Raw genomic sequence first — 14,197 nt, 5'->3', positions numbered from 1 at the left:
CGGAGCACGTCCACTTGCCATTCTTACTACAAGGCTCAAGTCTCTTAGGTTTCAATAGAGGAAAACAATTTTCAAAGTGTACTGACATTCCCTGTCTCACCTGATGCACAAAAAATTCTCTGGGCTGGGTAAGGGGATATGTGCCCACATTTTATAGATGGGAAAACTGACTTCACTCCAACAGTATAAGATGGGGCTGAAATAAGAATCTGTCTTCTGAGGCATTCATTTGTTCATTCTTACAAACATTAACATCTACTATGCCAAGCTACTGTACAAGGCCTGAGGTGACAGGTGAGGGGAGAAGGAGCAAGTACATAGAGATGAGCCAAATATGTTTTCTTTGGTCACCAGTTCAGAAAATATTTATTGAAGAAATGAAGACAGCCTGGCCGGTGCGGCTCAGCAGTTGAGCATCGACCTATGAACCAGGAGGTCATACTTCGATCCCTAGTCAGGGCACATGCCCAGATTGTGGGCTTGATCCTCTGTGTGGGCAAGCGGGAGGCAGCCGATCAATGATTCTCTCTCATCATTGATGTTTCTATCTCTCTCTCCCTCTCCCTTCCTCTCTGAAAGAAATAAAAATATATTTTTTTAAAAAAGCAATGAAGGGACTGATAAAAGAGATGCTATCCCTACCTAAAGGGAATCTAAGATCACTCCAGGGCTCTTTCTACTTTAGGTTCTTCTCCAAGAAGTCAAAAGGCACCCTCCTGAAGTGAGGCCTTCCTGCTGCCTTCCTAGTGGGACACCAAGCCCCTGGGGAAGTGGCAATGGGGGGAAGACTCCTTCCCACTGAATGGCCATGAGAAACCAATGGGTCTCCAGACATCTTTCTCCTGACCAAGGGAAAGGGCCTGCTACACCCCAACCACAACCCACAGAGAAGAGCAGGTAGGTGTCCTGCAGTTAGAACCTAAATGGTTGGGCCTGTGAATGAAGCCCAGTGGCTGGCCTGGAAGCCCCCTGGGGCTGGTCATGACCTTCTCAGAAGGCTTTAGGGAGGGAAAGCGGGGATTTCTACCCGCTCTGCAGGGCCCTGTTGCCCTTCTGTTGTTCCCACCTATGGAGGAAACAGCTGTAAGGTTGCGGTCTCCCCAACTTCTGGTTCAGTTAAAGGTCAGTCACAGTGCCCAGGCTAACCCACCTGACCATTTCTGTTCATTCCAGAAGTTTCTGGAGCCCCTACCACATACAGGCTTAGTGGTAGCCTGGGAATGCAGGAAGAGCTCAACCTGAGGGCAGCATGAGCCAAAGAGGATAATTACAGAGTCAGTGTAAGAGGCTCTGTGAGTCAAGCGTGGTGACTCTGGGGCCAGCCTGATCTCATTTTGAAACATACCCTGGCCACTTGTTAGCTTGTGACTTTGAGGAAGTTGCTCAACCTCTTTGAGCCTCAGTTTCCTCACTGGGTATTAACCTTGTAAGATGATGATGCAAATTAGAGATGACATATGGAAAGTCTAACCCATAGCTAATCAATTCATGGTATTACTGGTGTCTAGATTCAATACTGTGAGAATACAGAGGGGAATATGTGGTGTGGGGTAGGAAGCAGCATTCAAGAAAGCAACAAAAGATGAAGCATGAAGCGGTAATTAAGTTGGATTCCTCGGGCTTGCCAGGGAAGGAGGGCATGGCAGTGAACAAAGGCTCTGAGGCATTAATTGCACCTCGTGGCTGGGGGCACAGGAGAGTGGCAGGAGATGGGAGGAAGAGGGGGCTGGAGCTTGCCTTGATCCTGCAGGCAAGTGCGCCTCTACGGACAGGCGAGTTTTCAGGAAAGTGGAAGATAGCTTGTTTACTGGCCATGACACTAAGCAACCTTGAATCATGTGATGAGAAAGTTAATTCCCTTTTTATTTATTTATTTTAATTTTTTAAACCTGGGCATGTGCCCTGACCGAGAATTGAACCGTGACCTCTTGGTTTGTAAGTTGATGTTCAACCACTGAGCAACCTTGGCCAGGCTACTCCCTTTTCTTTTCTTTTTAAAAAAAAAAAAACAAATCAATTTTTTTTCTTTACTTTTCAATAAGTTTAAATTCTTGAGGGGTGCAGTATTACATGGATTCTGTGTCCAATGGCCTTAGTGGGAAGGTTGCTTTGGAATTTAGCACGAACCATGCCACTGTTTCCGTGAGCACAAGTTTCCTTTCCCCAGATTACTCTGGTTTTGCTCCTTTTGCCACCAGGAGTCACTGTCTTGTTCTTTGCTTTGTACACATAAGCACATCTCTTGCCTAGATAGACTTCAGTTTCATGTTGGGCATACGCACCTTTAAATTTTTTAAAATATATTTTTATTGATTTCAGAGAGGAAGGGAGAGGGAGAGAGAGATAGAAACATCAATGATGACAGAGAATCATTGTTTGGCTGCCTCCGGCACGTCCCCTACTGGGGCCCACAACCCAGGCATGTGCCCTTGACTGGAATGGGACCTGGGACCCTTCAGTCTGCAGGCCAATGCTCTATCCACTGAACCAAACCGGCTAGGGCAGCACCTTTAATTTTAAGAAGAGCTGTGTGTTCCCTCTGGTTCTGGAGACCCTGCTTAGAGCCCACAAAAGTGGCCTTGGACCACAGCCTTCCAGACATATGTGTTGTTACAGAAGCCCTGCTCCCATCAGGCCTCCACAGGCTCCGAGATGTCGCAAAGAAGAAGGCAATGTTATTCCCTTTTCAATTCTCCTTCAAGCTTTTCATCCCATCAAGGCAAAGTCTCCACTTTTAATACCTAACACCTATGATCCTCATAGGCCTCAAAGCGACTGCTCTCAGCAGGCACTGCAACCACCAAAAATTCCGTTACATTATGTTTTGGTTTTATGATTATCTTCTATGCAGAACAATTGGCTTTCTGCTTACAGAGGTGATATAAAGTTTCCTTGTAAACTACATTTAAGAGCAAGCCATTTGAAGGAAAACACTAAGAAATGAAGGTACAAGGCACGATGCAGAAAAGGCAAAAGTCACAAAGGTTGTCCTCCAGTGACTGAACTTCAGGAAATGCTGCTGAGGGCGCTAGGAAGTCACCCAAATTCTGAGCCTGGGAGGGCCAGGGCCACATGTGAGTCTTGGAGAGACAACCATGACCGAAGGGAGAGGCCAGGTGTCCAGTCTGGTCAGCAGAGCCAATCGGGATGGAGTCGGTCCTGGGACTGTGGAAGGACCTGAGAGGAGACATCCTGGGGACAGCATGGGGTTGGTGACCTGCTATGTGCTGGCAGAGGAAGAGGCCTTCGTGTCTGTCCTGTGAGTTGTGATTCTAGATGAGTGTCTGTCCATGGAATTTAGATGTTTCTATCGTCTCCCATCACAGCAAGAGGTTATGGGCCAATGTTGCAATTTCCTACCCCTTTTCCAACTGCCCAGTCACCTGAGTTCTGGGTGGCCCTGCAGGGTGATCCCACTGCATGGCCTGCCAGCTGACAAGTTAGAATCTCAGACCAGGGTGACCAAGGGCCCGGTGTGCCTGCAGCTGAGGGGTTTCCCAAGACAGGAGACTTTCAGTGCTAAACAAGGGACAGGGACAGTCCTGAAAAACTGGGAGGCCCTGGTCATCCAACCTCAGACAGTGCTTGTGGGGTGGGAGCCCTGGGCCAGATCCTGTTGGGCTGGGGCTGCTGGTCTAAGGGCCAAAGTAAGACGCCCACAGCCTGCATGGACCCAGGCCTAGTAATCAGTTCACGTTTATATGAACAGCACGACCACCCAGAGCCAGCCCCCAACCTTTTCAAAAACGCGCAGTGAGCCCTCGCTGGTTTGGCTCAGTGGATAGAGTGTCGGCCGCCTGACTGAAGGGTCCCAGGTTCCATTCTGGTCAAGGGCACATGCTCGGGTTGTGGGCTCGGTCCCCAGTAAGGGGCGTGCAGGCGGAGCCAATCAATGATTCTCTCTCATCATTGATATTTCTCTCTCTCTCCCTTCCTCTCTGAAATAGAAAAACAAACAAACAAAAAAACACAAAATGCTCAGTGACCTTAGTCCTTTTCAAGAAAATGTTTCAACCTGATTGGAAGCCTCCTGTTCAAGTTTGAGAATTCAGAGCCCTCAAAGATGTCACTTTCTAGGAGTGACAACTGTTCTCAAAGGAAAGTCTCAAACCCTGACATGAGGGCCCCACTAGACTGCCGCCACCCCATCCTCCAAAGAGAATTTCCCAAATTTTCTGAAGTACTCCCTGTGTTACAGTCAACATGGCCTGATCAGGAGAGTAACAACAGTACTTACCTCCTCCCACTCTGTCCTCTCCCCCTTCTGTTCCAGCCTGGAGGGCTCCCCTCACACATCTTCCTGTGCTTGAACTCGACCCAAACTTTACAGTTTGGCTCAATGCACCCCTCCATGAGGCCTCCCCATATCCTCTGGAGAGAAGGTACTCCTGGTTTCCCTGATCCTCTTCCAAAGCCTGATCTCACCAGTGGCAGGCAGTCAGGCCTACCTTTGCCCACCGCCCCCCACCCCTGCCCCAAAACACACACAGTTAGTAGTCAGCATATAGAACAGTGATGGCGAACCTATGACACGCGTGTCAGAGGTGACACACGAACTCATTTTTTTGGTTGATTTTTCTTTGTTAAATGGCATTTAAATATATAAAATAAATATCAAAAATATACATCTTTGTTTTACTATGGTTGCAGATATCAAAAAATTTCTATATGTGACACGGCACCAGAGTTAAGTTAGGGTTTTCAAAATGCTGACACGCCGAGCTCAAAAGGTTCGCCATCACTGATATAGAATCAACACATGAATGGTCAAACCCGTAATGCCTAATTGGGAGAAGTTCCACTGTCTCTCCACCGTCACATGGGGACAGCAAGGAGGCTCATACATTGAGCCCAAGTCACTCAGCTGTCCAGGTGGCTGACAGGTGAAGAAGAGACTCTGGGAAAGGCTATTGGGCCTGACAATTCCATAATGATCACCAAGCAGCACAGAGCCAAGACGGCAGGAAAAGGTGTTTTGGGAATGTGTCATGGGAGGTGTGGCCCACCCGGGGTCACAAAGGCTTCCCAGAGTACAGGACACTTGAGCTGAGACATTAGGATAAGGGGTTTGGGAATCAAGGCACACACTCAATCTCTGCATGGGCATGGCCGGCTGCTGTGAGGATTTGTGGGGATAATGGACAGGAAGCCCTTAGCACACAGTCAAGCTCTCCCCAAACATGGGGGATTACTGTCGTCAGCATTACCCTGACAGCTCACAGGAAGCAGAGGACTCCAGGCAGCCAGGCCTCTGAGCTCAGGTTGCGCTGGATAATAATCCTGCCTCTTGATTAGCCCGACCAGGAGGGAGGAGAAATGGGGCTGCAGCTGAGCCTCCCCGCTGCCGGGTGGACTGGCCCAGGTCAGACCTTGGGGTTCTGACAGAGCAGAAACCAGGCCGAGTGGCTCAGATGTGTAAGAGGGAAGGAAGCTGGATGCAGGCAGAGAAAGACAGCAACCAAGGGCGTGACTGAGGACGGGCCTGGGCGGAGGGAGAGACAAGGAGCAGACAGAGAGCGAGAGAACATCCTCTCCCCTCCTACCACCCTCCCGAGCTGCTGCAGAAAATTAGTGGAATGACTTCCTGTGATGGGTGCAGCAGCCTCTGCATTTATAGGCCACGAGGTCTTTTCAGGGCCAACTGGGTGATTAAAAGCTTGACTGAAAGCCACCCTGTTAGGGGAAGGAGCCAACCAGGAACCGGAAACCTGTGAGGTGTACAAATACTGACGTCACTTCTCAGCAGGAAGGAACTGGGGTGGAGCAAGCTGAGATTAAGGCCCTGCCCCCCTCCCTGCACCCCCTGCTGCCCAGCCACCAGGGGGACCCACACTGGGAGGAGTCAAGGGCCATGTGAGGTGCCTGGGAGCACAGGTCCTTCTGCCATACTGGCCTTCCTGCCATTCCTCAAACACACCAATTTATCTGCAACTCCAGGGTTTTGTTTTTATTGTTTCCAAACCACATATTACTGGCTCCATTGCACCATTCAGGGCTCATCTCAAGTGCCACCTCCTCCTAGAGGCCTCCCCTGACCACCTAATCTAAATTAGTCCACTCCCCAACCTACTGTGCTCTCCCCTCAGATCCTCACAACTCAAACCCTCATCTCTGCAGGTTTTTGTTTCTTTTTGTGAATCAGATGTCATCTCATTCACAAAGCCTTCCCCAACCACCCTGTTTAAAATCAAACACTCTCCCCCAACTCTCATCTGACCTCCCTGGTTTCCTCTTCTCTGTCTCACATTCTAGACCAGGGGTCCTCAAACTTTTTAAACAGGGGGCCAGTTCACTGTCCCTCAGACCGTTGGAGGGCCGGACTATAGTTTAAAAAAAACTATGAACAAATTCCTATGCACACTGCACATATCTTATTTTGAAGTAAAAAAACAAAACGGGAACAAATACAATATTTGTATTTGCATGTGGCCCGCGGGCCGTAGTTCGAGGACCCCTGTTCTAGATCTTTCTTTCATTGCTGTTTAATTCTTTCCGCTGGAATGTCAGCTCCAAGAGGCAGAGATTATTGTCAGATTTGTTTACTGCTGTATTACCAGCATCTAGAAAAGTACCTGGCACATAGTAGGGACTCAATAAATGTTTGATGAGTAAATGGATAAGTGTATTTAAATGTTTAAGAGCAGGGGCTCTGGCCAGACTGCCTGGGGTCTCATCTCAGCTCTCCCACTTACTGTGTGATCTTGGACCATTTACTTAACCTCTTTGAGACTCCATTTAATTAGTAAAAGGAGAGTAACAACAGTACTTACCTCAGAGGATTACTGGGTGATTAAATAAGATCATGCATATAAAGAGGTGGAAGCAGTGCCTGGCACCCAGGAAGCTCTCGGTACTATACTGGCTGCCATGACAGCTTTCACTTGCTAGCACTTCTTGATTATCGCTCCCTTATTTATCATCTGTCTCTTCCATTCTAGTGTCAGCTCCCACTTGCCTTCCTCACTATTGACCCCTAGTTCCCAGCACAGTGTGGGGAGAGAAAACCAAGCCTCCTATCAAATCGGGGAATGTGGACCTGGGGGACATAGCTTCCACTGAAGTAGGAGCTCACCGATCTGTTTCTCCAGGGCAGCTGCTTCACAGACGGTGGCCCGGGGCAGGATCCCAGGGTCAGTGAAACTCGTCTGTAGCAGGCAGCTCATGACGAAGAAGAAGAGGATAGCAGCGATGATGGGGATGGCAAGGGTCAGTTGGCGGGCCAAGAAGGGACAGCTAGAAAGAGAGGGAGAAAAAGATATGTAGTTACCCCACAGGCCCCCTGGGGCACAGGGCTACAATGCTAGGCAGGTACTGCCATCCCAGCAAACACCCCCGCATTCTCGAATAGAGCCTCTCCCAGAGGCAGCAGCCACTTCCCCATGAGTGCCTGACATCACTAATTAATCCCACACTTTCGCCCTGAGCCATGGCAGATGTGATCAGTAGATCCCAGCACTGTACACTTAGCTGCAGCCTCAGAATCCTTCTAAACCCAGAGCTTCAGGCAGCTACTACCAATTAATTGGAATGTCACTTGAGATGAACCATTCATGACAATGTTCACTCATTCATCCAGTCAGTCAGTCACTCACTCCACAAATATTTACGGAGGCCTTCTACGTGCCAGGCAACACCTTCAATAAGAAGCAGGGCCCTGGCCGGTTTGGCTCAGTGGATAGAGCGTCGGCCTGCGGACTCGGGGGTCCCGGGTTCGATTCCGGTCGGGGGCGTGTGCCTTGGTTGCGCGCACATCCCCAGTGGGGAGTGTGCAGGAGGCGGCTGATCGATGTTTCTCTCTCGTTGGTGTTTCTGGCTCTCTGTCCCTCTCCCTTCCTCTCTGTGGAGGATCAATAAAATATATTTAAAAAAAAAAAAAAAAAGAAGCAGGAATACTTGGCAGTGAATAAGACAAGAGTCCCCTGTTCCCTCAATGAGGCTTATGGTCTAGTGAGGAGAACAGACATGTAAACAGAGAATTGCCACATGGCCCTGCATACTATAATGGGGAAGGGAAAGGCAGTGGAACAGTCAGGCAAACAGACTGGCTGACGGAGACGCCTAAGCTAAAACCTGAAGAATGAGGAGGATTAGCCCTGGTGGTGTGGCTCAAAACCGAGCCTCGTCCTATGCACTTCGAGGTCACTGGTTTGATTATGGGTCAGGGCATGTGCCCAGGTTTGCGGGCTCCACCCCCAGTAGGGAGCGTGCACTGCTGGTGGCAGCCAATCGATGTTTCTCTCTCTCCCTCTCCCTTCTCTCTCTCTTAAACCAATAAAAAGCATATTAAAAAGGAAAAACAGCCTGACTGGTGTGGCTCAGTGGTTGAACATAGGCCTATGAATGAGGAGGTCACGGTCTGATTCCCAGTCAGGGCACATGCACGGGTTGCAGGCTCGATCCCCAGTAGGGGGCATACAGGAGGCAGCCGATTAATGATTTTCTCATCAATGATGTTTCTCTCTTTCTTCTTTCTTCTCTGAAATGAATGAAAATATATTTAAAAAATAAAAACAGGAGTCGACCAAGATGGCGGCGTAGGTAAACACCGGAGACCGCTGCCGCAAACAACCATTTCAAAAATACAACTAAAAGACTGAACGGACATCACCCAGAACCACAGGAAGGCTGGCTGAAGAGAGACTCTACAACTAGAAGGAAAGAGAACAGCAAATCGAGGCTCAGAGGCGGCGCAGTGTGGAAAATTCAAAGGTACCGAGGTGCGCGCAAAAGCGGGCTGGTGGCTGAGGGCGCGGTTGTCGTTTTCTGTCGGGAGTGAGTCTCAGACTCTGGGCTCCAGATCCGGGCGAGTCTCTAGGGACCCAGACTCAAACGGGAGAAGCGGGATTACCCGGCATCAGTTGGAACCTGAGGGCAGCTTTCTCTCCGAGGTTTGCAGCGGCTGCCGGGGTTCTGAGAAGCAGAGCCTCTGGGAACGGGACTGAGCGTGGCCATAACTGCTCCCTCCGCCCGCCCTGTTGATCCCGCCCCGCCCAAAGCCTGCGCACAGCCATTTGCCAATCGCCTCAGGCAAAGGCTGGATTAGCGCCTCCCCAGAAGGCAGACGTTTTCCGCACAGCTGATTCCTATAGCCAGTCGGCCTGAGGGTCAAATCCCCCTAGTGTTAACTACAACAATTAAGGCTTGGCTAGAACAAGACTGCGCACAGAGACCACAAGGGGGTGCACCAAGAAAGCATAAAAGATGCGGAGACAAAAAAACATGACAGAAATGGAGGATATGGAGCTAAGAATCGCAATTTTGAGGGCTTGCCATAAATTTGTGCAGAACCTCACGAAAACTAATGAGACCCTCGATGCTACGATAAAGAAATTAGAAAGTAAGCATACACGGACTGAAATAAAGAATATTATACCCAATAGCAGACCAGAGGAGTACAATAATCAAACCAAAGATTCGACAAAAAACACCCAATTGGAAAAGCAAAATGAAAAAAGAATCCGAAAGTGTGAAGATAGTGTAAGGAGCCTCTGGGACAGCTTTAAGCGGTCTAATATCAGAGTCATTGGAGTGCCAGAAGATGAGAGACAGCAAGATATTGAAAACCTATTTCAAGAAATAATGGCAGAAAACTTCCCCCACCTGGTGAAAGAAATGGACTTACAGGTCCAAGAAGCGCAGAGAACCCCAAACAAAAGGAATCCAAAGAGGACCACACCAAGACACATCATCATTAAAATGCCAAGAGCAAAAGACAAAGAGAAAATCTTAAAAGCAGCAAGAGAAAGAGGCTCAATTACCTACAAGGGAATACCCATACGACTGTCAGCTGATTTCTCAACAGAAACTTTGCAGGCCAGAAGGGAATGGCAAGAAATATTCAAAGTGCTGAATACCAAGAACCTACAACCAAGATTACTTTATCCAGCAAAGCTATCATTCAGAATTGAAGGTCAGATAAAGAGCTTCACAGATAAGGAAAAGCTAAAGGAGTTCATCACCGCCAAACCAGTATTATATGAAATGCTGAAAGGTATCCTTTAAGAAGAGGAAGAAGAAGAAAAAGGTAAAGATACAAATTATGAACAACAAACATGCATCTATCAACAAATGAATCTAAGAATCAAGTGAATAAATAACCTGATGTACAGAATGAACTGGTGATTATAATAGAATCAGGGACATAGAAAGGGAATAGACTGACTATTCTTGGGGGAAAAAGGGGTGTGGGAGATGCGGGAAGTGACTGGACAAAAATCATGCACCTATGGATGAACACAGTGGGTGGGGAGTGAGGGTGGAGGGTGGGGTGGGAGCTGGAAGGAGGGGAGTTATGGGGGGAAAAAAGAGGAACAAATGTAATAATCTGAACAATAAAGATTTAATTTAAAAAAAAAAAATAAAAAAAAAAAAAAATAAAAACAGCCCTAGCCGGTTTGGCTCAGTGGATAGAGCGTCGGCCTGTGGACTGAAGGGTTCCAGGTTCGATTCTGGCCAAGGGCATGTACCTTGGTTGCGGGCACATCCCCAGTGGGGAGTGTGCAGGAGGCAGCTGATTGATGTTTCTCTCTCATCGATGTTTCTAACTCTCTATCCCTCTCCCTTCCTCTCTGTAAAAAAATCAATAAAAGATATTTAAAAATAAAAATAAAAAAATAAAAACAAAGAATGAGTAGGATTAGCCAGGTGAAGGGGGTCGGGAGAAGAGCATGGTCCAGCCACTAATACTGTTACCCAAAGACTGGTGTCCCAAGTCTGTTCTGTCAGGCCCCTGACCCCAGCTGGCTTGGAGGACACCCTGCGCACAGGTCTGATTTTACCACTGTCCTCTGCTGCCTTCCCTCCCTGAGCCATAGTGAGTGAGGAGCTGCTATTTGGGAGATGTCTGGCCACTGGGAGGCCCAAATCAGCCAAGATTCCAGGAGCTGGCATAACAGCAGGAAGCAAACCTGTGGGCACCTACATGCTATTTCTGGAGCCTCCATCATTTGAGGTTCTGGCCTCCAGAGAGGCCCATCCCTCGAGGAGCAGAGACTGCCAAGGCCAAGGACTCTAGTGGGACACATTCTGCTTCAAACATCTCAGTGCTCCCCAGGTCCGAACCTCAGAGCTGAGCCCTCCATGTCACCTACATGACAACTCCACCAGTTCGTGTCCAACCAGACTTCTTGGAGGATAGAGAAGACTTGAGGTCTGAGAGTTATAGAACCCTCAAAAACAGCAAGTCCCAGCCCCCAGATTTTATAAAAGGGGACTCCGAAACCCAAAGCCATATCCAAGGTCACCCAGTCAGTAACAGGACTGAGTCTCTGGGGGCTCCCAGCAAATGCTCTGTCCATTCATATTCAACAAATATTAGTTGTATTGAGTGGCCACTACACACCAGGCTCTGTTCAAACACTAAGACTACAATAGTGAGGAGAATACAAAATGCACAGACCTGGGGCAGGAGTGTGCAAGGAGGCCGATGTGCCTGGAGGGAAATACACAGGGGTAGCGGGAGGAGACGGGTAGAGGAAGAAAGTCCTTTCTCAGGGCTCTGGCCCTAATCCAGACAGCCAGGGAGGACTTACAATTAATGATACACCATCTGGGGTGGGAAGCAGGGCAGAAGCTGGGAGCCTTGCTTGGAGGCCTGTGCAATAATCCACCAAACCAAACAACAAAGCAAAACCATTCTCAGCAGGAAGGCCCTAGAGAGCCACCTCTGCCTTTCCCCAGAGCAACAGGCGAGCACGAGCACCTCTCATCCTCCACACCCTCACCAACAGCATTCCCGTCATGCCAGCTCCCTACTGAGTTCCCACCCCAGTCCAGACTGAGGTGAGCTCTTGGCCCAAACCCCAGCCCCCTGCCGACTCCAGTACCCCAATGGGGAGGAGCAGAAATAGACGCGATGTTTCACAAGCTCCCCGCAATCCCAGAAGTCCTCGCTTCCTCCCACTCTGGGGACAACTCTGTCACCAGTGAAGACACCCATTCAAAGGCCCAGAGAAAGTCCTGTTTCTGAACTGACCAAATCCCACACTGCAGGTCATGGGGCCAACCACGGCAAGCACTGCTTCCTCCTGCCCTCGCTGCAGCCCTGGTGGGAAGAGCCGGGCAGGACGCTGGAAAAGGAACTTTCGGAACATCCCCGTGGGCAGGCCCGATGACATGAATCTGAAACTCAGCCAGGGGCCATGGAGGGGGCCCTGGGGGCTCCCCAGAGCTTCTGCTTGCTAAACTGTCCCAGAACTTTGTATCCACCCTGACTCAGAAGGGAAGGCTGAAAGGGAGAAGCTAAGCTAAGCGGTAGGAAGTCCTCACCTTGCTTCAAGGGGAAAGCCAAGATTGCAGATACATGATCTGGCAGCCCGAAAGGTGACCTGGGGCTAGTGTCTTTGTGGCAGCCTCAGTCATCATGGCCCCAGGCCCCAGGGAAGAGTTTTTGACCAAGACAACAGTAAGAGCAGCAGCAAGCATTAAGTTCTTGTTATAGGCTAAAAGCTACATGAGTGATTTCATGCCACCCTCATATCACCCTCATGACAGCCTGAGGGAGTGGGTACTGTTATAAACCCCATTTTATAGATGAGGAAACTGAGGATCTGAGAGGTGAAGTGACTGCCCCGAAGTCCCACAGTTAGTGTGTGGTGGGTCCGGAATTTGAACCAGGTCTCTTGGCTCCAGAGGTGGCATTCTTAACTACACTGTATAATGAAGTGAGACCACAAAAGATGGGGAGAACCAGGAGGGGAAGCAGAGCTCATACAGCATGAAGTGGGTGTGTGCATGTGTGCGTGCAAGGAATCATGTAGCAGGTAGCTGAAGCTAGAGACCAAGGGTAAGGTGGAAAACGTCTGATACAAATATGTGACCCTAGTAAAATGACAGGCGTCCCCTCCTCATCCATAAACCGGAGTTACCATGTGGGCCAAACCTGGGGACATGAAGACGTTAAAACTCACAGGAGCAAACATGACCTGTCATACAAAAGTACTCTGGACTCTCCTGAAAAATAGAGGCACCGCAGCTGTTCCTGCCATGGAACAGGCCAGAGGGATGCTCCAAATGTTGACAGGAGGTTAGGAGGGCAAGGGGCTTGGGAGATGTCTGGGGGAAACAGGAGGAGACTCAGGAAGGAAAGGAAGCTCTGAAGAAGCTAAGGAAAGTGCTGGAGAAGGAAAGGGAGGTCTGAGAGGCCCAAACATGTTTGAGGGAAGATTGCCCGAGGACCCAGGCGATGGGGGAGAAGCAAGGAGAGAGGGTCTGAGGGTAGAGAGATGACCAAGGGGGCCTAGAAGGACCCTGAAGGTAATGGGAAGACGCTAGGAAACCTGTGGTGGGGAGCATATAGCCAAAGGCCATGGAAGAAACTCAGATGTTATCTGGAAGGGATATGAGAAAGGATGCCTCAAGGAGTCAGAGAGAACCTGGGGGGGGGGGGGGGGGGCCAAGCCCAATCCTGAGGACAGGTGAGGAGAGAGGAGATCTGTCCAAGGAGGAGGGGAGGCAGAGTCTGAGATGGCAGAGGCAGGGGGGTAGGGGGGTCAGGGGCCAAGGGACATGGGAGGGCGGTTCCTGGCGAGGCTGGCAAAGGCAGGGTGCCAGGGAAGGATGGGGGTGCTAGGAAGGGACCACAGAGAATGGCGTGGCTAGGAGGGCGGATGGGGACCAGGGAGGAAGGATAAGCGGCAAGGAGGAGGGGCCTGAAGGCAGGCTCTAAGGCACAGGGAGGATGCAGGCCCCAGAGGCAGGGATCCGAAGGTGCCTGCAGGTGCTGCGAAGGGTGGAGTGAGAGAGGACGGGTGCCCAGCGGGGACCGGAGGGGCTGGAATGCCTATCAAAGGCTGGCGAAGGGGGGGAGGGAAGGGTGTGCAGGGCTCGGAGGAGACCGGAGGGGATGGGGATGGGGGCGCCGCCGAACTCACTCGAAGACGAAGAAGAGGACGGTGGTGGTGAGGATGAGCAGCAGCGTGAGCGCGAAGACCCCGCCGTGGCCGGCCAGCATGAGGCGGCCCCCGCAGTAGAAGCGGTTGCGGCCCGGGAACACCTCCCACTTGCGCCGCGGGCGGTGGCCGATGCTGTCGCTGCCGCTGCTGCCCCAGCGCGGTGCAGCGGCGGGCGGTGGGGGCCCGGGGCCCGGACCCGGGGGCGCGGCGGGGCCGGGGCGGCGCGCCCCTGGGGAGGCAGGCGGCGGGGCGGCCCCGGGGCTGATCTGCTGGTACTCACAGTCCTTCATGCGGCCGCCGCGGGC

General features: G+C 50.5%; 2 protein-coding genes across 5 annotated transcripts in view; both read right to left on the bottom strand.

Moving 5' to 3' along the window:
* The window catches only part of ZDHHC18 (zinc finger DHHC-type palmitoyltransferase 18), a 30,050-nt gene extending 15,853 nt beyond the window's left edge, over positions 1-14,197 (bottom strand). For all 4 annotated transcript variants that reach the window (XM_070404454.1, XM_070404457.1, XM_070404455.1 and 1 more), the window contains exons 1-2: positions 13,872-14,197; positions 7,073-7,233 (exon numbers count right to left, since the gene is read on the bottom strand). In XM_070404454.1, coding sequence (XP_070260555.1) covers positions 7,073-7,233; positions 13,872-14,182 — 472 coding nt within the window. In that variant the 5' untranslated portion in view covers positions 14,183-14,197. The remainder of the gene's footprint in view (positions 1-7,072; positions 7,234-13,871) is intronic.
* LOC139001675 (large ribosomal subunit protein eL33-like) lies at positions 1,669-2,626 on the bottom strand. Its single transcript, XM_070403188.1, has 2 exons — positions 2,509-2,626; positions 1,669-2,282 (listed from the first exon to the last, which is right to left on the bottom strand). The coding sequence occupies exons 1-2, from the start codon at positions 2,600-2,602 to the stop codon at positions 2,044-2,046; spliced, it is 333 nt and encodes a 110-aa protein (XP_070259289.1). The 5' UTR covers positions 2,603-2,626; the 3' UTR covers positions 1,669-2,043.

The sequence above is a fragment of the Myotis yumanensis genome, unplaced genomic scaffold (assembly GCF_028538775.1).
Source record: "Myotis yumanensis isolate MYYU_CA2020_CCGP unplaced genomic scaffold, mMyoYum1.0.hap1 SCAF_2, whole genome shotgun sequence".
In the NCBI taxonomy this organism is placed as follows: Eukaryota; Metazoa; Chordata; class Mammalia; order Chiroptera; family Vespertilionidae; genus Myotis; species Myotis yumanensis.
This window is presented reverse-complemented; position numbering and strand designations above follow the sequence as displayed.

Excerpts from the sequence above, each read along its gene's own strand:
- LOC139001675 (XM_070403188.1), bottom strand. The coding sequence starts at position 2,602 with ATGTCTGGAAGGCTGTGGTCCAAGGCCACTTTTGTGGGCTCTAAGCAG. Across the intron at positions 2,283-2,508 it reads AGCTCTTCTTAAAATTAAAG|GTGCGTATGCCCAACATGAA; the intron begins GTGCTGCCCTAG and ends AAAAATTTAAAG.